Source organism: Cynara cardunculus (genome assembly GCF_001531365.2).
Source record: "Cynara cardunculus var. scolymus isolate 2C chromosome LG 14, CcrdV1, whole genome shotgun sequence".
Lineage (NCBI taxonomy): Eukaryota > Viridiplantae > Streptophyta > Magnoliopsida > Asterales > Asteraceae > Cynara > Cynara cardunculus.
Genome location: NC_037541.1, coordinates 13,792,797 through 13,814,441, shown reverse-complemented (window position 1 = coordinate 13,814,441; position 21,645 = coordinate 13,792,797). Strand labels below are relative to the sequence as shown.

Sequence of the window (21,645 nt, the reverse complement as noted above, 5' to 3'; positions counted from 1 at the left end):
GTCAAACCGTCACGTGAACGACACTTCCACATGAGAAAAGACAACATCTACATTCAGATAAAAATCATACTGAACATATCGAACATTCACAGAAAAACATACTAAACGATGACACCTTTTGACTACAAGAAACAAATGTATATATTTTTAAACGGTGACACTATTTGACTAAGAAAATTACTTTAACAAGATTCAAACTTGGATCTGGGATAGAATAAAAGATTTGCAAATCAACTATACTAAATAAAACTTGTTATAATTGTAATTTCAAAATACATACGGTGGCACACAACAAATTAATACCGTTGCACATTTCACAAACCTAAATCTTTTTACCCTTCGACGGAAGAATAATACGATGGCACGTGCCACCTGTATGCACCACTATAGGTCCGTCTCTGTTGAATCTCAAAGGATGTGGTGAAAATCCCATTTGCTCGAGTTCAATTCCAACAATTGTAACCATCGAGTTTATCAAAACTACGACCGTTATTTACCGGATTAATCTTGACATACGAGACACCCTAAAAAGAGAGATTTATTTTTCGTGTATATATATATATATATATATATATATAGGGGAGCGATCAAATGCAAACCACTCAATTTGTACAAACCGTGCAAACCGCATTCAACCAATCATAATTTTTCATTTTTTTCATTTTTTTGTAATTATGAGAGGTTGATTAATCATTTTTATTGTGGAGGGTGTTAATCATATATATTATCATCTTTATTATTTTAATTTTAGAGAAATACATGAAACAGTTTCATTAATGTTAGAGAAATACATGAAACAGTTTCATTAAGTATTATATGAAACAATTTCACAACCATATATGAAACAACTTTATCAAAAAAAGTATTATATGAAACAATTTCACAAGATTAAACAATTTCATGAAAAAATTTCATAAGATTAAACAATAAAATCGACAGATGAAGGTGGTTTGCACGGTTTACACAAATGAGGGCGGTTTTCATATGATCACTCATCTATATATATATATATATATATATATATATATTGCAATGATTGAAACATGTCTTTTTCGTACAATCTCTCACCACTCTATCTATCTCTCTCATTTATTGTTAAACCTAACCTTCAAACTTAGCTGAAAAGATGAATTTGTTGATGTTACGGCGGTTTTGGGTGGTTCCGGCGGTGGTGACGGTGGCATTGTCGGCGGTGTTAATGTGTGAAGCAGGATGTGGTTATGAAGCTATCTTCAATTTCGGCGACTCAAATTCCGACACCGGTGGTTTTTGGTCGGCGTTTCCTGGTGCTCCACCGCCAAATGGTATGACGTATTTCAAACGTCCGGCAGGTCGGGCTTCCGACGGCCGCCTCATTATTGACTTCATAGGTATATATAAATATATTGTGCTTAAATATATATATATATATATATATATATATACACACACATATAGATAGATAGATTTCGGATTACGTGAAACCAGTATGTTTTTGTGAGATCCGTGATTTTATACTTGAAACTTCACAGTGTTTTTGTTGTCAATGTTCGACTTTTTTTTCCTTCACAACGTTTTGCTGTGAAGGTTCAAGTGTACAAAGGTAGTCTCACGAAAACAAAAACAAACTCATCAAGATAAAATGATTTAAAATCATGATATTTTTCAATTTCATTTTTTTATAGCTTCAGAAAATTAATAGTCAAGATAACTTTTCTGAAAACTGATTTAAACCGTTGGATTGAGATAGATTCAATAAACGTGATTAAAAAGGAGATGTTTGTAACTACTTTTTTTTTCTCGAAAATTGGTGATATTAACAAAAATTAGAGGGAAACAATTTATACCAAATAAATGATTCTTTATTATCTTTAATTTGACATCTGATCTGATATATTCTTTCATCCATTTTTTCTCGGTTCTTTGGTTTTTATGGATTTTTTTCGATTTTTTTCTTACACACACACACATATACATGTAGGATTGGGTTCATATGAAATACGTGAAACCACATTTTTACACTTGAATTTCATAGCAAAACATTGTGAAAGTAAAAAAAATCCGAACATTCACAGAAAACACTATGTGAATGTTACATCCACAGTATTTTGCTGTAAAGTTTCAAGCGTAAAAAAGTGGTCTCACATATTTCACAAAAACAATATGCTCTCACATAATCCCAAGTCTATATATAGGGGCTTAGTTATTTGAGAACTCCTAAATTTGTGATATCCGTAAGAACTTATATCTTAAAGTTTTGTTACGCATGATTTTTTTCATCTATGTATAGTATTTAATATATTAATTAACATATATTTGTTTTAAAATGTATTTTTCTTTCATATGTATTCAGTTCACAATATAAAACTTTTTACATGTAATTTTTGTTGTGTGCCAAAAAAATTCATATTGTAAACCGAATACATATCAAACAAATATATGTTAATAACTACATTAAATATAATAAAAAAATAAATACAAATTACAATAATGTGAAAATTTCATAGGGAATTGTAACATTATTAGAAGACAAAGTAGCTTATCCCCTATGGTCCAATGTTTGGGGAAAATGGTTTTGATTTATTTCTTTTAAACTGGTTCGGACCTAAATAAGGTCCGAATCTGATTTACTGTGGACTAATCGGGACCATCGGTCCCAAATAAGTTCAGTTGTTAACGTAATCAATGTTGGTTGTAGCTCAAAGATTGGGAATTCCATTAGTGAGCCCGTACTTGAAATCAATCGGATCGGATTACAAGCATGGTGTGAATTTCGCGACACTGGCGTCGACAGTGTTGCTACCGCAGACCTCCTTGTTTGTCTCTGGACTGAGCCCTTTTGCGTTGCCGATTCAACTGAACCAAATGAAAAACTTCAAGGCCCAAGTCGACCAACTGTATGATCAAGGTAAAAAAATATATATCTGAAAAGATATTGAATTCTAGACAAATTATGATCAAGTTCTGTATTTTCAGGGTCGTCCAATCTTCCTCCACCTGATATCTTTGGGAAATCGCTCTATACATTTTACATCGGTCAGAATGATTTCACATCTAATTTAGCTAAAGGTATTGACGTAGTCAAGCCGACCCTTCCGCAAGTCATTTCGCAAATTACAAGCACAATTAAGGCAGGTGAATCTTCGAAATCAAGTTTTTTGTTGAAGTGTCACATCAGTTAGACACAATCCTTTTAACTTATATATATATATATATATATAGAGAGAGAGAGAGAGAGAGAGAGAGRGAGAGGTGAGTTATTATGCAACCCTTTACATTTGTACAACTAATACAACTCAATCTCAACCGTCCAATTAATTTGATAGTTATGCGATTTCATAAAAGTTTAGATTGTTTCATAGTATAAAGTATTGATCTTAATTAATGAACCCTAGTCATCTTCCATAAATATTCAAATCATAATAAATGAACTCTCATCATTTCCATAAATATCTTAATTGACTGGGTTGCATTGGTTGTATAAATGTGATAAGTTGCATTTGAAACGTCATCTCTCTCTCTCTCTCTCTATATATATATATATATATATAGAGAGAGAGAGAGAGAGAGATAGAGAGAGAGGAGGGGGGGGGGAGGTTTAAGGGAAAATCCCCAAAAAAAACTAATGCACACACTATGTGCATACAAGTAATGGAAGATTTTTTCAGGTTCGTATGCACAAAACAAATTACTTATATGCACACATACATATCATATAGACAAACAGTTAAGTGTGTTCCTCAAATTTTCATTTTTTGTGGTTTTTCAATAACCTAACCTTATATATATATATATATATATATATATATATATAGAGAGAGAGAGAGAGAGAGAGAGAGGCTTAATCATTTGAGAATCCAATAAATTGTGACAACCTTAAGAACTAAGAACTGGTGCATCGTATGCTATTTCACGTGATTTTTTTCATCTATGGCTTGGATTTAATATATTAATCAACATATATTTGTTTCACAATGTGTTTGGTTCATATGTATTCGTTTCACAATATGAAACTTTTTAGTTGTATTTTTTGTTTCACAAACGCATAAACAACGTTCACACTGTGAAATGATTATATGTGAAACAAACACATTGAGAAACAAATATATGTTAATTAATTATCTAAATTGAAACCATAGATGAAAAAGATCATGTGAAATAGCACATGATGCACCAGTTCTCACAAGGTTATCATAATTTAATAGGTTTTATATATATATATATATATATATATATATATATATATATATATGAGCCTGCTTTCTCTCTTAAGGCCATTTTTAGAGTGTGATCTGAATGGGTTTCACACATCTTCACATGGTATCGGAGCCAATGTCTACCACCTTTAGGGACTCGACACTTTGGGTATTGTCTCTATCCGACCTCTATTGGAGGGGGATGTGTTGGAGTCTCACATCAGCTAGACACTGTACTTTTTCCTTTATATATGTTAGAATCTCTTTTTCTTTATCCATTCAACGACTCTTTTAGAAAGTAATCTGATTTATCTGTAAGCAAGCAGGAGTTGCATGGATTAGGAGGTCGTACGTTTTTCGTCCAAAATTTGGCACCGATCGGATGCTACCCTTCATTCTTGGTACAACTCCCTCACGACAATAAAGATATCGACGAGTTTGGATGTATGATCCCGTTCAACAATGCCGTAGTCGAATACAACAAGATGCTCCATGACGCACTCAACCAAACCGGAAAAGAACTCTCGGATGCGAACGTTATATACGTCGATTCTCACAAAGTGTTGCTCAAGCTTTTCCGACATCCCGCTTCTCACGGTACGACTACTTCACCCCTAATAACATCTCAGGTTCGTACGCATATTTACCGATATACCCCTTGTGTTTTAAAACTGATACGTCGATATAGGTTTGAAGTATGGTACATTAGCGTGTTGCGGAAACGGGGGAGGTCCATATAACTACAATCCGAAAGTGTTTTGTGGGAACAATAAGGTTGTAAACGGACAAAATATCACCGCGTCGGCTTGCGGTGATCCCGAAAACTACGTGAGCTGGGACGGAGTCCACACGACAGAGGCCGCAAACAAGATTATCGTTGATGCCATCCTCGGTGACGGATTTACGAACCCTCCTTTTGAGATCAAGTGTACGTAATTCGGCGTTCGGTTTTCGATTCGAATAAAATAAAACATAATAAATAAAAAAAGGAAATAAAAATACATAAATTTCAAGGATAATAATCATTCTCAATAACAGGTTGAGTCCTAATCCACAAAGCAGATGGCATTCTACTGTGCCCAACATATTTTGTATCCAAAACCTCTAATTTTTCTGATTGTTTTTCCATTTTTCGAATTCTTTTCCGTTTGACGAACCGAATTACGTTAAATAAAACGAACCCAACCGACAGGAATCCGACGCTTCCGACGCCAAACCCGACCACCCACCATTTCCACATCCGATGTGACTGTGGGACCCGCACAACGATTGCAAAATGCCCTTGTCCCCATACCGCACATGTATGGGACAAGGACATGTTGGTAATCTTAATCCTCCCGTTCGAGTAAAACTTGATACATTTCCCTTGAGGTAGCCAAACCGACGGGAAGTGGACCATGATCGGGTGTCGGATGAGCGCTAGCTTCAACTTTGTCGTCGTAGAGGTGAAATGACCATTTTGCCCTCTCGTGTGTCGTACGCCGTAGGCGCTAAAACCGAGGATCGGGGTGACAAAAGTGTAATGGGGCATATCGTAATAATACGACGACCAATTTCCTAGATTTGAAAAAACTATATCTAGCCATGTAACGTTCGGCTCAGGAGTTATTCTCGGTGGAACGTCGAAATAACTCAAATTAGCCCCTTGGGCCCAAACGCTCGAGGTTTGCAGCTGAACGACCGAAGCCTGCATTCCGGCGAAATTCGAGGGTAGAGATACGTTATACAACGTGCCCACGTGAGGATTTTTTGGGATCGATTTCTTGGCGTGATCTTGGAGAAAATCGTCCAATGATTGTTGAGGATGGCGGGCCATGGCTTGGATCAACCGTAACGAACACAAACAACAAAAAGTCGCGAAATTGATGATGAAGCTTGTTTTAGACCCCATCAACATCAAAATGGAACACCGGCGTTGCAACGATCATCAAACGAAACCCAGAGAAAGAATTAGATCAGTATCCTGGTAACGATCAGGGTCCCGTAAATCGTTCAAGATCCGACCTTAAGAGACACAGATACGAATGTTTTTCATAGTATTTGCCAAAATGTTAGGAGGATGTTTTAGGTTGTTCCGGTGATGGTGGAAAACAGAGAATCGAATTCTTTCTGTCTTTTAGGTAAAGAAAATAACTATATATATGTTATCATTTTCAGATCTTATTCTGGGTAGAATTTACTGAGTTTGTTTGATTCAGATCCGTAAGTAAATTTACGAATAAGGTGTGAGGGTGTCTTCAAAGCCCTAGATCATTTGATAAAGTCAAGGGTAGTAAAGTAATTTTACATTTAAAATATATCAAGATACAAAAAAGTTAGTCTGCGTTTTTTTTTCTCAATTACCGTAACAAAGTTTCAAAATTTGCTATTTAATGTAATTAAGTTTCAAAAGTATTTTGATCTTGTGATGTTTGATGACATGGATGTCAAAGTACTGTTCATTTCACTGTAACTTTTTCGTAAACTTTCTGTAAACCGGTATCGTCATCATTATCATTAAATGTTACAAGATCAGAAAGTTACCCGTCAAAACGGGTATGTAATAGAAAATTCCGAAACTTTATTACATCAACTGAAGAAAAAATTATCCATCATATTACGTAAAAAAATCTAATTCAAACTTTGCTGTATTTTGATACAATTCATACTCGTAAAAATCAGATCCAAATAACTGCGAAAACACATAATCATTTACAGAACTTATAAACTTGTTTTCATGTGTTATTTCAAACATGAAACAACACGTGTGAAAATGCAGTGTTTATGCATTGTTGTTTCATTCGTGAAACGTTCAGTACCATTTTGTATAAAAAACAGTTATGAACGTTTCATGTTTGAAACAGTACTATATAAACACTGTTTATATATATATATATATATTTATATATATATATATATATATATATATATATATATATCACTTATGTATGAAACAACACATTAAAACTGGTTTATAAATTTGTACAAATTATTTAGAAAATTCTAAGAATTAATACTTTGAGGACCCAAAAATTTAAGGCTAAAAGAAAACATGTAGTATGAACCTTTCAAACGTGGATTGTGAAGATAAACAAACAACCAATCGGGAAGCTTTATTTGTCCACGTGTCATAATAAAATCTTGTTTTTTTGTTTTTTAACAATAAAAACTAAAAAAAAAAGAAAATTAAAGAAACAGAAAAACGAGCTCGGAAAAGATAACTTTGTGAGGACAGCAATGGCGACTACGGTCTATGCGGCGGCAACTTCCACCTCCATGGCGGCCACCGCCGTCATGTTACCTCGTCTTCCTACTAGAACCACCACCACCGCCCGTTGCTCCGCCGTACCTAACCTCCCAACTCGTTCGTTTTCAACGTCCGTGAAGCAGGTTTCAGGTATACATTATCCATTTGTTTGTTTTGTTTTCTCTTGAGCATTTCGTCGAACAGTTTGGTGCATGTGAAGATTTTGATGTTGTAGATGCTTAGATTGCTGAAAATAAGGCATAACAAGATTTTGGGGTTTAACTACAAGTGTGGTGACCGATTGGTGATAGGTTTGAACTTGGCTCCAAAAGGTCAAAATAGCTGGAGCTCTCAGGTTCAAATCTAATAAGGAATAAAAATCCTCTAATGGCCACGGAAGTTCAAATGCGATGACTCCGGGATATCTGCAAAGCAGGTGGTCACCCTAGAATTAGTTGGCTAACGTAGCGGGTTAGATATCCAGATTAATTAAAAAAAAGAATTTGGGGTTATAGGAATTGATGATTGAGTTTACATCACTAAATTAGTGATTGTTGGATTGCGTATGTTTCATGGCGGACCATGGCGGACCCAAGATTTTTGCCGAGCAGGTTGCACATTTCAGGGATCAAAGGCCTATAAAGTATACTTTTAGCCATCCGCCGTTTCGAGCGAATATTTTAAGTTTTTGTTGGTTGATTTCGAGGGTCTTTTCGGTTTTTTATTTCAAGACTTCTCCAGATGGTTTCAAGGGATTTTTTTCGATTTTTTGGTTATGTCCCGTGTATTTTCTATTATCCCAAGCACCTCTTTGATTCTTTCTGCTATTAGTGGGTGCACCTCTCGTAGGTCCGCCCCTGCTATGTTAGTTGTTAGAATCCCACATCGGGCATATTTAAACTATTCTCCACAATATATGTTGGAACCTCCTTTTTGTCTCTTTTAGGGTTATTTCAGAAAGTAATATAACGGGGTTCCATTATTCTTACATGGTATCAGAACCAAGGTTTACCGCTCTAGATACTCGACATTCTTGAACAATTCACGCTTGCTAACCTCGTTTGGAGGGGCGTGTTGGAACCTCTTTTCTTTCTTCGAGGGCTGTTTTATAGAGTAATTTAGTGGAGTTTCACATACTCTTATATGGTATTAGTGGCAACGTGTTAGAGTCCCACATTGACTAGACTTCACTTTCTCTTCGGTATAAGTTGGAACCCCCTCAATTTCTTCTCAAGGCTCTATTGGAGGGAAATCCGTATCCCTGCAACTTAGCGACAAAATAATCACTTTTTTTGCGTTTCTTGAAGCATCTTCACTTAATCACCTTTGTTTCTTGAATTTTTCATATTTTGGTAAATGTGGATGTCCAAACTAGCTTGCACGCACCTCAACTAATCCCATAGGGCCTGAAGATAACAGTCAGGAAAATCATCAATGATCCTAAGGAGACCGACAACATATGAGTTTTGCATCTTGGGTTCAATGAAGAATGGTTTTCATGAGTAGTTTTATCTCATTTCTATTTCATGTTCCTCTACATACCAGAGTCGAAGCGGTCATCTTTGTTCCGGATCAAGGCCTCAGAAGATGCATCATCCGCGACAGATCCTAATGAATTGTTCACCGACCTATTGGAAAAGGTGAACATGGCACCGAATCTTTTTCGCTTTATATCTCCTTGTTATGCTTTTTCTCTCTCTTACACACTTTTCACAAGTTGGGGGTCTTCACAGAAACAACTGTTCAGGTCTACTTACATCTTACCATCCCCATGCCCCACCTACGGGTGGGATATACTGAGTTCGTTTGGTTTGGTTTGGTTTTAGTTTTGGTTTATCTCCTTGTTATGCTTTCTCTTTTGGCAAGATTTTCATAAGTCAGAGATCTTCATGGAAAAAACTGCTCTACTATTTGAGATAGAGGTCAGGTCTGCCTACATCTTACCATCCCCAGATCCCCCACCTGCACCTGCACCTGCACCTGCACCTGCACCTGCACCTGCACCTGCACCTGCACCTGCACCTGCACCTGCACCTGGGATACACTGGGTTTGCTTTGATTTGGTTTATCTTCTTGTCATGCTTCTTTCTTTACAGTTCTTGTTTCTTCTTCACTTTGTTGTTTGCAGTGGGATGCACTTGAAAACAAGTCTACAGTCATAATCTATGGAGGAGGAGGAATTGTTGCAATTTGGTTATCCTCAATCCTTATTGGTGCCATTAACTCCGTTCCACTGGTAAGTAGTAGCGTAAGCGGTTGTCCTGTACGTTTCAGTAGATTAGTTGACTACAATATTATATGTGATTGACTACAGTAGAAAAGGTGTTTTCGTTTTTTCGTAAAATGAAGGTGTTTTAATTAAATCCCCTTTCTCTCTCTCTCTCTCTATATATATATATATAGAGAGAGAGAGAGAGAGAGAGAGAGAATTTGGTTCAAACAAAAACCAAATAATAGAACACGAGAAGGGCCAAATGACATAAATAGCAATCGCAATGACGAGAGCACCAAAACTTTTATGTGGAAAACCCTTCGATAAACCAAATCAAACAAACCCAACATATCACACCAAATATAGTGGCCTTGGGGAGAGATTATCTTGGTTGTTTTCTTCATACCTCATGGTAGTAGTCGAGATGCGTGCAAGCTAGTCTGGACATCCACAGTTATAAAAAAAAAACTAGGCTGCATATCGGTTCCACTGATTTTTTTTTCATGGTTCCGTTAAATTTTCAGCTTCCGAAAATAATGGAGTTGGTAGGACTTGGATATACGGGATGGTTTGTCTACCGATATCTACTCTTCAAGGTAAGAATCCTCTCATTCCTGGACCGAATAACTTGCATCACACACAGTTCACGAAAATGTCAAGTGGTGGTTATGGGTACGGCTGGTCCTGGAACCGGGCTGGTCCTTGTTGGATAGGACCTTGACCGGTTCCTCTGGTCCTCAGCTATATGCGTACCAAACCTTGAGGATCAATTGAGCTAAGCTAGGCCTTGAGTCCTAATACGTCGTCAGTTTGAGTCTCCTTGGGATCATTGAGGATTTTTCTGGCTGTTTATCTTCATGGGCCTATGGATTAGTTTATATGCGCACAAACTGGCCTAGAAGCCCAGAGTCACCAAAAAGTATATCTTCGTCTCGTCTTAGAGACCATACTTTTGTTAAACATTGGTCGTTTTTGTACTCCAGTCGAGCAGAAAAGAGCTAGCCACGGATATCGAGTCCATAAAGAAGAAGATCGCAGGGACCGAGTAGATGATCGTGGTTTCGATCTATAATCCTACATTTACTTTGTTCATCGCGTTGGAATCGATCTTTTTCTATATATATATTTTTTTGAAATTTATGTACAAGAGGCATATATGGTCTTGTAATGTAGTATAGATCTTCTATGGAATTTGTATGTAATCCTATTATTGTTTTACTCCCCATAAAACTTGAAAAGTTTGGGTAAATTGCGTCTTAGAGACGGTTTACTGAACGCTTATTCGATAAGTGTTTAGTGGGTCATTTTCCTTACCCAGTAAGAGCAATGATAAAAGATAGTCTCACCCAATAAGCACTTACGGGATAAATTGTTGCATACGGTACCATTTTGATGGACTACAAGACTTACCCGATAACAAAGTTAGAGTGTTCTGTCTTACTGGTATGGTCTTATCAGGTAAGCGTTGGCCACGTAAATCGACAACACTGAAGAATCAAATCAGGACCAGATCAGTATCTTTTTCTTTTGTCCAACTTAAAATGACGTCTTTTGAAATTTATATTCTAGAATCATAAAATTCGAGTTTGTATTTGGTTCATGGGAAGACCTATGAAGGAGAAGGGGGTCTCATGCACTTGCTCAACTGATTTTGGCAAGTAGTTTTTTGGGTATAAAATGTGTATCTGTTAAACTTTGAGGAGTGCTCCATGATATTAGAAAATATAAAGTATATAAACCAAAAAAAATAAAAAAGTCTGTCAAAATCAACCAAAAAACTTAAAATTCCTCGAAACAGTGGATTTCGGCTAAAAACACACTGGTTTACGCTTAAAACGTAGTCTTGCATCTTGCTCAAAGGTTGATTCCATTTAAAAAATGTATTTATTTCTCAAATCGACACGATTAACATTTTCCCCGGGTCTAACTGCGTTGACTCTTCCACATGATCAAAAACCTTGATTCTACGGGCGTTTGATTCACTTTAAAGGTGCACCTGGGCATAAAGTTTTGGGTCCTCTGCTACATGAGTTTCTTGTTCCTTGACTTCACCGAAACTGAACAATTTAGATTGGTCCAAATTTTGGTTTTTTAGTTGACGTTTGGTTTATAGATTCTAAAAGAATCTGATGCAATTGAAATATTGAATTTTTTTGACCAAATTTCATTTTCTTTTAAGAAAAGGTAAATTACATGAAAGAGTAACGTACTTTAACTTTATTCATATTTTGGGTAACGTACTTACAAAACTTCCATTTTGGTAACTAAGATGTAAAATTTTAAATATTTAGGTACCCGGTTGAAGTATTAAACGGTTATCATGCTGATGTGACGAGTGATGCAGTATCTAACTCAGTATTATTTGCTGACATGGTTAATGACATGATTTTTTTAATCTAAAATTACTTCAACCGATTATCCGGATACCTAAATGTTCAAAACTTTACATCTCATGTACCAAAATGAAAGTTTTAAAAGTGCGTTATTCAAAATAGGAATCAAGTTAACGTACGTTACTTTTTTCATGCAATTTGTCCTTTAAGAAAAAAATCTTTAAAATCTATTAAAAAATTAAAATAAAGGACTAAAAGTGAAAATTAGACACTTAAAAATATTCAATTCGATTCAATTTGACATGAAAACTTTGGTATCAAAAATATAGAAGGACATACTTGACATTTTTTAACCCTCAAAGTTTCCATATCCTCATTTTCAACACCCAAAGTTCCAATATTTTCATTTTTAACCCCAAGGTTCTGGTATCCGAATTTGTAAACCCCAAAGCTTCCGCATTCTCATTTTCAACCCCCAATGTTTATGTATTCTCATTTTAACCCCATATCTTCAATAGAATTTTTACAGAGGTTTCATTTCATCTTTATACTACTAGCCTCTACTAAAACCCTAGTTCAATTTCTCCGATTCCATCACATCTCCACCGCCACCAATCGCCGCCGCAGTGAACTGCATTCTCTCGTCGGAATGATGCGGATAACACAAATGAATAAATTCAAGCCACTGACCTCATCAATCGAAACCCTAAGCCACCGATTCCTTCAACGATGTTCCGTCAGTGGAACTGCGAAAGGCAAAGGGAAGGTTAAGCCTGGACAAACCCTAAAACGATCGAAAATCACCGTAAAAAAAGGTCAACAAGTACCAGATCCATCGGCGACGAAAGGTTCGAGAAAAGGCCAACTCGAACAAATGATCGACGATTGCTTGCAGGCGAAAGCTCCGGTGAGAGTTTTGAAGCCCAAGGAACGTGCGAGAGAAGCTGAAAGGGAGAAAATGGGATTGATATCTGAAGCTAGAAAACAAGAGATTGCCTATTTTAAGAAAACCACCAAGAGTAAGGCTGAAGATGAAGATTTATCAGGGCTAATCGGACCAAAAGGTTTGGATCTCATAACTTTAGGGATTGTTGATTCTGATAAGATTCCGAAATACGATCTGACAGTAGAGGATGGGAGGAAGTTAGCTAAGGAGTATAGTAGGGTTTTGATGAGGAAGCATAGAGCAAGGCAAGCAGCTGAGACAGGGTTGTTGAAATGCAAGAAAGAAGCTATCGAGGCGTTGCCGGAAAGTTTGAGGGAAGCGGCGATGGTCCCGGATTTGGCTCCTTTTCCGGTGAACAGGTTCATGGCGACATTGACGCCTCCCATTGAAGGGTATATTGAGAAGATAAATGAAGCAGCAAAGAGGCAAAGCTCGGTTAAAGGAAAGCTCAGATGAGGGAAAAGGTTAGGATTATTGGCTTTGATTTGTTAACTGTTTGTGATATATGTGTTTGTTGAATTGATTCTTTTGATTATGGAGTGTTGAATTTGATTTGTTCTTCATGTGATTGTTAATGGAAATGCATATTGGATGATATCATGATACTTTTCTGAAAATGATAGGGTGGAAGAAGCTACACAGATTAGTCTCATTTGATGAAGTACCAACTCATCTATGGGTCTTTTTGTTAGTAGATTAATGAGCTTAATGGGACTCACATCTTATTATACATGACTGTTGTTCAATAAGCTTTTAGAGGGGAGCTTTATGCAGAAAGTCAAGTTTTTCCGAACATGTCATCCCAATAAAAAAAAACATGCTTCTTTCATCTATGAAGAACTCTCCCAAACAAAAACCTTCTCAATCCCTACAGACAGATTAATCCACATTGACAACTTCATCCATATAGGACTTAATGGAAAACCAACCAAACAGCCTCTAGTCGGTAAAGACATCCCTTTTACCAAGAAAAAAATTGTTTTCCCCTTAAAGAATGCTTTCTAGTCCATTCCATTTCTCAACTTGTACCCCCTCTTCCTCTGCTTCTAAGTTCCTTCGCTGAACGCGTTTCTTAACAACTTGACGACTTATAGGACAGCTCCATACCACTTACCGCTTTCCAATTCTATCCAGTATGGAGCCACCTTCTTCACCTGACATGCCCACTTCCTTTTCGTGCAAGGGGGTGATGACCCGTGGTATCACCCAAGCAAGACCGTAGAGCTGGAGTTTTTTAATCCCAAACTCGTCCATATTTCAATTGCAGTCTTCTTGTCCATAGCCTGCTGAGTTTCGCTGTGGGCTACTGAGTCAGGATAAGAAATTGGATTTTTCTCTATCTTTGAACTTTTTATATAATGAGCCAAATTAGGAGGCCATAATTGATCAAGTTTTATTAATTTGATCATGATGATGATTAGTTTTTCTTTATGCCTATGTTTTACGGCCTAAAGATTGATTCTGTATATAGTCTTGTGTTTATTTTGCTATGATGGAACATAAAGGACATTGATGTTATCAATGGTATTTGATTTGATTCCCAAATGGGTTATATGATCTGGGGGAAACTGAACTTTTTTATAGCCTCTGTTGCTTTGATGCCCAAATGGTTATAAGCAGTGAGAAATGACCCAAAAATTCATAAAATGGTTATTGCAGTATGTTCATTGACGATATTTTTTTTTGTAATTTCATTCTGCAAATGACATTAATGTCCCAAAAGCAAGTTGAAATGAGCTTTTGACATGGTTGCAGTTAGCTTTATTGAGCATCCCTCTTTTTAGGTTGTAAGGTCTTGATCTGGCAATAACCTCCACATGAACAGGTTGAAATGGCGTAGAATGCGTTTGATTTCGGTAGTAGCAGATATTATAGATCTATGTAGTATGAATAGATAAGGACAGATAAGATTCTAAGCGATTGTACTGAGATTTATTGACAATGATTGGTGTTACATGATTTGATTTAGAATAAGATGTATGCATGCTGATTATAAGATGATTGTGATCTGATATTTCTTGCCCAAATAAGAGACTAAGGGGATGTTTTACTTTCTCTTTTTTCCATTAAGCCATATGTATGTGTTGAATTGTCTGTCTAGATAAATTTGTCGGTTTGAGACCCATGGCTTTGAGGGAGGCAAAGAGAGTGTGTTGGATTGCATTTATGATATTAATTTGTTTGAGGTGGCTTCATGGGTCAAATGAGGGTCCGGCGTATTCCATATAGTCATTTTGGTTTCATGGCTTCACGTTGGATTAAGCCACCCAGACCATTAGTCTTGTTTGCCTAAGCGAATAAGCCACCCAGACCATTAAGCTGCAAGTAAACAGTCTCTGACCCCTATCCTGCATTGCAGTATCGTTTGGGGCTAAAATATAGTCATCAGTTATATCTTACTCTCTACAGTTGTTTCCTTGATTCATATTCATGTTGTTTGTTTTGAATCTCGTTTCTTAATTGATGCAGATGATTTGTATATGGTGGGTACGGCTGATTTTGGCGGCGGAGTAGACGGTTTGAACCGACTAGAGATAAAACGGTGTCGAATTGAGGAATGTTACCAACTTTAGTTCGGTATCAACTGATTTACTGTTAGTTTTGTTATAATATCTTACTCCTTATTTTGGTTAGGGTTGGATTGTTATGTTGCTGAACCAGCCATTCATCAATAAATGAACTTGTTCAGCTCTTCTCAAGAAATTGGTTCTTTACGACGGTTTCTCCTGTCGTCGTTTATGCTTGTATTTAAGGATCTTGACAACCAATAGTACTTGTTAATTTATAATTTTATATACAGTAAATACTCATGCATACTTCTCGCTTTTGATGAGGCTTGAACCGTTTCCATATAGGCTTGAGCTCTACCAGTAACTTGGGTACTGTTGAGCCAATGTTGCGTTTGTATAGAGATGCTTAGAAAAACTCAAGACCAACGGCCAACCTGAAGAGCTTGGGCTTAGTAAGCCGAGTCCATGCTTGAATTTAGAGTTCTTTTTCAAGCCCGGCTTGAAAAAGCTAGAAAATCCTAGTTAAGCCTGAAAAAGAAGCCTCGAAAGGCTGGTCTTAAAGAGCCCGATTAAACCCTCTTGCAACCCCAAAGCCGGCTGAGGGTTTTGGTTTGGTTTTTCATCAAGTCTTGTATGAATAAAGCTATATGTGTGAATTCATCTGTCTATATAGACTGCAAAGATTTTTATTTGGATTTGAATGAGCATGTTTTTTAATTCGAAATGATTGGTTTGGAAAAAACTTTGATGTTCTTCATAAAATTCCCCTAAAAGCTTATTGAATAAGTTATTTTCTATATTATTAAGCCACTATCAAGCAGTTATATATAACTGACCGAATAAGTTGTGAGTTCCATTAAGCTGTTAACAAACAGGATCCAAAGATTAACCTTTATATTAAGTAGTTTTATGGAAATTCACTTACAATGACTCCAAATTATTCGTGATTGTCTGGAGATTAGTCGTTCTATTAAGCAGTTTTATGGAGGTTCACTTACAATGACTCCAAATTATTCGTGATCGTCCGAAGATTAGTCGTTCTATAAAGCAGTTTTATGAAGGTTCACTTACAATGACTCCAAATTATTCATGATCGACTCGAGATTAGTCGTTCTATTAAGCAGTTTTATGGAGGTTCACTTACAATGACTCCAAATTATTCGTGATCGTCCGAAGATTAGTCATTCTATTAAGCAGTTTTATGGAGGTTCACTTACAATGACTACAAATTTGAGGCTATTTGACAGTTACTGAATGGCTTGGTGCAGAATGATTAAGAAACCCTTATGATATAGTGCAAAATGAAATATAATTGTTTAGTAATTATTCAGAATAAAATTAGGGTGTTGAATGGTTAAGAAATGCACAAGATATAAAATCATTCAGAGGGTTTTAGAACCATTAAGAGACAGACTTTATTTTTTGTCAAACAAGATTCACTTTTTAACGATTCAAATGTTCTCTCTTAGTGAAACTATTAAGAGGTAAACAAACAACCCTTATTCGTAATTGTCCTAAGATTAGTCGTTCTATTAAGCAGTTTTATGAAGATTCACTTACAATTCACTTCCAATGACTCCAAATTATTCTTGATCATCCGGAGATTAATCGTCCTGCAACCCCATGATGATCAAAAATATTATGAAAGCTCATTTGATCAAAGAACCTTTTGGCAACTGAGCTACAAGCTCGAGGGCGGTTCGGTTCGGTTCGGTTTGGTTTATTAAATCTTATTTGGTTAGGAATTTCACACAGGGAAAAGATTAAACTGAAGATGGCTACAATAACTTGGCCAACATTAACACATATCAAGAGAAGGCCATAAAATGGCATTCATATGAAAATGATACAGATAAAAATATTTCACAGGAAATTCAGATTCCAAGAGCTCAGAGATTCTACAAACCATTAACTTTTCAGAACTCGATTTCGTTCATTCCATCCCAATTTGAAATCTGCGGAAGCAAAAAACATTCACAAATTAGACGAACTAACTCTGTATTTTCCATCAACAACAAAGAAATCAGGCATCAAATCCGAGATTTTGAAATCAATTTTGTTACAAAATCACCAGTAAGTTTTCTATTTGAAATCTGAGCATGTATGTCGAGAAATTTTTAGTAACGAAGCAAACAAAAACATGAAATTCAAACCAAAAAGAGGATTAGATGAATTACTAACCCTAGATTTTGTCGATGTGATCATATCCAAACTCGACATAGTATTCACCAGCGCCATCCTCCTCGTCATCAATTTCACCAACAATACCTTCACTAAGCCTAATATTATCCGGCAACTCACCGTACGCCTTCAACAGCCTCGCCTCATAACGAAAATACCTAAGGATAACATCCGCCTTATCGTCCTGGTAATCACGAAGTCCAACGAGAATGATATCTCCCGCGGAGATCCAGACCTTCTTGTGCATCTTACCACGGATGTGGCTAAGACGTTTAGTGCCGTCAATACACATGGCCTCACAACGGCCATTTCCGAGCATACGGAGCACTTGAGCATACTCCTGGCCCTCTTCCTTGAATACGAGCTCTCGCTTCTCGTCGTCAGCTTCGTTCTTCCCTCTCTTGCGATTTTTACCTCCCTTTCCCTTGTTCTTCGGCATTGATGATTGATGAAAGTKGCTTTTTGATCTAGACACTGAGTGTGATTGTGTGTGTTTTTCTATTCATATAGACTATAGAGTCCGTGGCGGTATGTGTAGATACGTGGCCTGCAAGTAAAGCAAATAACGTGTGGAATATTTCGCACCCTTTTAAATAATTGATTGTTTTAGATTTATGTCTTGTATCGATAAAGTTGTCTGTATGATATATTTGAGTAGATAAATGATAAGGTAGTTTTCTGGAATCACAATTGTTTAGATTRTGTATATCACTTTTCGAATCAGATATTCCGACTCTATAGCCTTGGGTTGAACGGAATTCTGAATATGAGATAATCCAAGAAGTAACAATTTAATTTCTTACGCACAGAAATTAGATTATGTTACCGTTGGTTTTTGTATATATCAATCCTTAGATTTGAGAGCCAGAAACGAGGGTTATCTATAGAAATCAGATAAGACCAAACAGTTACGAGAAGGTTAACAACAGTTAAGAACCAAAAACATCCGTTATGAACTAACCATATGTCAAGAACCAAACGGATCAGTTCTAACAAGCTGCCTACTGAGGTTGTGATGTTTTCCATAACACCTTCTTCCATAGAAACAAAAAATTTGGTCTAGGGCGCTGCACTGAGCCTCGCGAGGGCGGCCCCTCTCGACCCCGCCTGCTGACCCAGCAGTGAGACCCCTCGCCAGGGGCACGGCCCCCTTGACCTCTCCCTTTTGGTTATATCGGGATCAATCTAGTCTTATACAAGTGTACACTATGTACCTCCTAACTTGCATAAAAAACTAAGTAAATATCTCTTTTAGCTCTCGTATATTTACCTCTTACATTAAATGAAACCGATGACACTAAAATCACTAACATAATGTCGGGGAGTTTGGTTTGGAAGAATTTTTTATAGATGAAATGAATGTGTTTTTAACTTAGAGTGATAGGTTTGGGAAAAGAACTTTGTTTTATCCCTAAAGTTCTCCTAAAAACTTATCGAATAAGCCACTATTTGTATCATAACGGATTTAGTATGTAAAAGGTGGGGGTGGCTCCCTATTAAAAAGGAAAAACTGCAACAAAATGAAACTAACTTTAACTTAATTCCTATTTTGGGGAACCAACTTTCAAAATCGTCATTTTTGGGAACCAACTTGCACCTGATTCCTATTTTGAGGAACTAACTTTCAAAATCGTCATTTTGGGGAAACAACTTGCACCTGATTCCTATTTTGGGGAACCAACTTGCAAAATAATCATAGAAAAATAACTAAAATTCTTTTTTTTTCAAAAATTAATGCAATAAAATCTATTTTTCATTTCAAATCTCGTTTTTTTTAATTCAGATATCAAATTGAATATTTTTAAAAAAAATCCAAATTACCACAATAAAAATTATTTTTTACTAATGCAAAAAAAATCAATTTAATAGAAAAAAATTAATTGATGCAATTGGTTAGATATAAAAATCTTGAATGTGATATTTAATATTTATTTTTTATTGCATCAATTAATTTTTTTCTATTAATTTTTTTTTTTGCATCAGTAAAAAGCTATTTTTATTGTGGTAATTTGGATTTTTTTTAAATGTTCAATTTGATGTCTGAATTAAAAAAAACGAGATTTGAAATGAAAAATATATTTTATTGCATTAGTTTTTGGAAAAAAAAACAAATTTTAGTTATTTTTCTATAATTATTTTGCAAGTTGGTTCCCCAAAATGACGATTTTGAAAGTTGGTTCCCCAAAATAGGAATCACGTGCAAGTTGGCTCTCCAAAATAAGAATCAGGTACAAGTTGGTTCCCCAAAATGACGATTTTGAAAGTTGGTTCCCCAAAATAGGAATCACGTGCAAGTTGGCTCTCCAAAATAAGAATCAGGTACAAGTTGGTTCCCCAAAATGACAATTTTAAAAGTTGGTTCCCCAAAACAGGAATTAGGTGAAAGTTGGTTCCATTTTGGTGCAATTTTCCCTATTAAAAATACCTTGAAATAGAAAGAAAAAAAAAACTTAAAAACACCTCAAAATAACTTTAAAAATCCCTCAAAACAACGGAATTGAACTAAAAACACATTGGACGACTTTGTAGGACTTTAATCTACTTAAAGATGCCCCACTAGGGGCATGAATCTCAGAGTCCCAACCGAACCCATATGAAACCCGCCCCCTAAGGCACCACAAATGAAGGGCCATTTCATGAACCAACTCAACGGCCAAGGCAAAAGAAGGAATTTAAGCTCACATCTCATGGGATTCGAACTTGAATTTGTTGTATACTCAAACAAAATCACTCTGTCACTTTGTCAACTAAAGGGCCGTTTATTAAACGCTTATCCAGTAAGTACTTACTGAGCAATTTTCTTCACCGAATGAACATGGCAAGGGGCAAAAATCTTACCCAGTATGAATGATGATAAGAATGGAGTCTTACCTGGTAAGTGAGGGTGACAACTCTTATCCGGGTAAACGTTTACCAGGTAAATTGTTGCATAAATACGTTTTAATATACTATAATTTTACCCGATAAAATAAATTATAGTGTTGTCTCTTAACAGTAAGTACTTACCGGATAAGCATTTAGGTAAACGGCCCTAAGCTTCATGCCCGTGGAGGCTTCAACAATACCAATCATAACTAACATTACAAAACCATCAAAATTTTGCAACGAAAAAAAATTCGGCTTTTTCCCACGTCACCATTTTCTTTGCAAAACAACATTTGATTGAATATTGTTTAAATACGACGTCATTTTTCACAAAAAGGAAAAGAAGCAACATAAAATCCAGATTCCAAATTTACATTTCCTTTCTCAAAGCCATTTCATCGTCACCGGTATTTAACGTTAGACCTCCGTAATAACTAACCGATTTCAATGTCTGATCGTAAATATTCATGCATACTTCTCACTTTTGATGAGGCTTGAACCATTGACCTCCATATAGACTTGAGCTCTACCGGTAACTTGGGTACCGTTGAGCCAATGCCGCTTTCGTATAGAGATGCATAGAAAGACTCAAGACCAACGGCCAACCTGAAGAGCTTGGGCTTAGTAAGCCGAGTCCATGCTTGAATTTAGAGTTCTTTTTCAAGCCCGGCTTGAAAAAAAGCTAGAAAATCCTAGTTAGTTAAGCCTAAAAGAAGCCTAGAAAGGTTGGCCTTAAAGAGCCCAAGGGTTTTTGTTTGGTTTGGTTTTTCATTAAGTCTTGTATGGATATAGCTATATGTGTGAATCCATCTGGGATTTGGATGAGTTTTTTCATAGATTGAATGAGTATGTTTTTTAATTGGGAATGATTGGTTTGGAAAAAACTTTGATGTTCTTCATAAAATTCCCCTAAAAACTTATTGAATAAGTTATTTTCAATATTATTAAGCCATTATCAAACAGTTATATATAACTGAACGAATAAGTTGTAAATTCTATTAAGCTGTTAACAAATAAATTCATCTACTACGAAGGTGTAGATACGTGGCCTGCAAGTAAAGCAAATCACGCGTGGAATATTTCGCACCCTATTAAATAATTGATGGGGTTTTCTATATTTTCTATACCCCACCTATATATGATAATTAAAATTTGTTTATTTTATTTTTTAATATTTTTAGTTTTCACCTTTCAACT

The 21,645-nt window shown here is 36.1% G+C and overlaps 5 protein-coding genes across 5 annotated transcripts; 3 read left to right on the top strand and 2 right to left on the bottom strand.

The window, feature by feature from the left end:
• The first annotated feature begins 1,113 nt into the window (after window positions 1-1,113).
• Window positions 1,114-5,186, top strand: LOC112526777 (GDSL esterase/lipase At4g01130). The gene is made up of 5 exons (XM_025137194.1): window positions 1,114-1,370; window positions 2,678-2,887; window positions 2,956-3,110; window positions 4,502-4,772; window positions 4,864-5,186. Exons 1-5 carry the CDS (start codon window positions 1,127-1,129, stop codon window positions 5,109-5,111), a joined length of 1,128 nt encoding a protein of 375 aa, XP_024992962.1. The 5' UTR covers window positions 1,114-1,126; the 3' UTR covers window positions 5,112-5,186.
• LOC112526454 lies at window positions 5,185-5,991 on the bottom strand. Its single transcript, XM_025136735.1, has one exon. It carries the CDS (start codon window positions 5,989-5,991, stop codon window positions 5,185-5,187), a length of 807 nt encoding a protein of 268 aa, XP_024992503.1.
• Window positions 5,992-7,343: 1,352 nt separating this feature from the next.
• Window positions 7,344-10,862, top strand: LOC112526779 (protein CURVATURE THYLAKOID 1A, chloroplastic-like). Its single transcript, XM_025137197.1, has 5 exons — window positions 7,344-7,551; window positions 8,947-9,041; window positions 9,530-9,637; window positions 10,138-10,209; window positions 10,597-10,862. Exons 1-5 carry the CDS (start codon window positions 7,392-7,394, stop codon window positions 10,660-10,662), a joined length of 501 nt encoding a protein of 166 aa, XP_024992965.1. The 5' UTR covers window positions 7,344-7,391; the 3' UTR covers window positions 10,663-10,862.
• A 1,644-nt stretch (window positions 10,863-12,506) lies between these two features.
• On the top strand, window positions 12,507-15,677 carry LOC112526778. The gene is made up of 2 exons (XM_025137195.1): window positions 12,507-13,356; window positions 15,362-15,677. Exon 1 carries the CDS (start codon window positions 12,596-12,598, stop codon window positions 13,346-13,348), a length of 753 nt encoding a protein of 250 aa, XP_024992963.1. The 5' UTR covers window positions 12,507-12,595; the 3' UTR covers window positions 13,349-13,356; window positions 15,362-15,677.
• Window positions 15,678-17,162: 1,485 nt separating this feature from the next.
• Window positions 17,163-18,054, bottom strand: LOC112526780 (eukaryotic translation initiation factor 1A-like). Its single transcript, XM_025137198.1, has 2 exons — window positions 17,584-18,054; window positions 17,163-17,357 (listed from the first exon to the last, which is right to left on the bottom strand). Exon 1 carries the CDS (start codon window positions 18,020-18,022, stop codon window positions 17,585-17,587), a length of 438 nt encoding a protein of 145 aa, XP_024992966.1. The 5' UTR covers window positions 18,023-18,054; the 3' UTR covers window positions 17,163-17,357; window position 17,584.
• Window positions 18,055-21,645: the final 3,591 nt, after the last annotated feature.

Bases quoted from the DNA above. Each gene is read 5' to 3' on its own strand.
- LOC112526778 (XM_025137195.1), top strand. From the start codon at position 12,596: ATGATGCGGATAACACAAATGAATAAATTCAAGCCACTGACCTCATCA.
- LOC112526779 (XM_025137197.1), top strand. From the start codon at position 7,392: ATGGCGACTACGGTCTATGCGGCGGCAACTTCCACCTCCATGGCGGCC. The intron at 7,552-8,946 runs GTATACATTATC...TCTACATACCAG, and splicing joins GTCCGTGAAGCAGGTTTCAG to AGTCGAAGCGGTCATCTTTG. The intron at 9,042-9,529 runs GTGAACATGGCA...TGTTGTTTGCAG, and splicing joins TCACCGACCTATTGGAAAAG to TGGGATGCACTTGAAAACAA.
- LOC112526777 (XM_025137194.1), top strand. From the start codon at position 1,127: ATGAATTTGTTGATGTTACGGCGGTTTTGGGTGGTTCCGGCGGTGGTG. The intron at 2,888-2,955 runs GTAAAAAAATAT...CTGTATTTTCAG, and splicing joins CGACCAACTGTATGATCAAG to GGTCGTCCAATCTTCCTCCA. The intron at 4,773-4,863 runs GTACGACTACTT...ACGTCGATATAG, and splicing joins CCGACATCCCGCTTCTCACG to GTTTGAAGTATGGTACATTA.
- LOC112526780 (XM_025137198.1), bottom strand. From the start codon at position 18,022: ATGCCGAAGAACAAGGGAAAGGGAGGTAAAAATCGCAAGAGAGGGAAG.
- LOC112526454 (XM_025136735.1), bottom strand. From the start codon at position 5,991: ATGGCCCGCCATCCTCAACAATCATTGGACGATTTTCTCCAAGATCAC.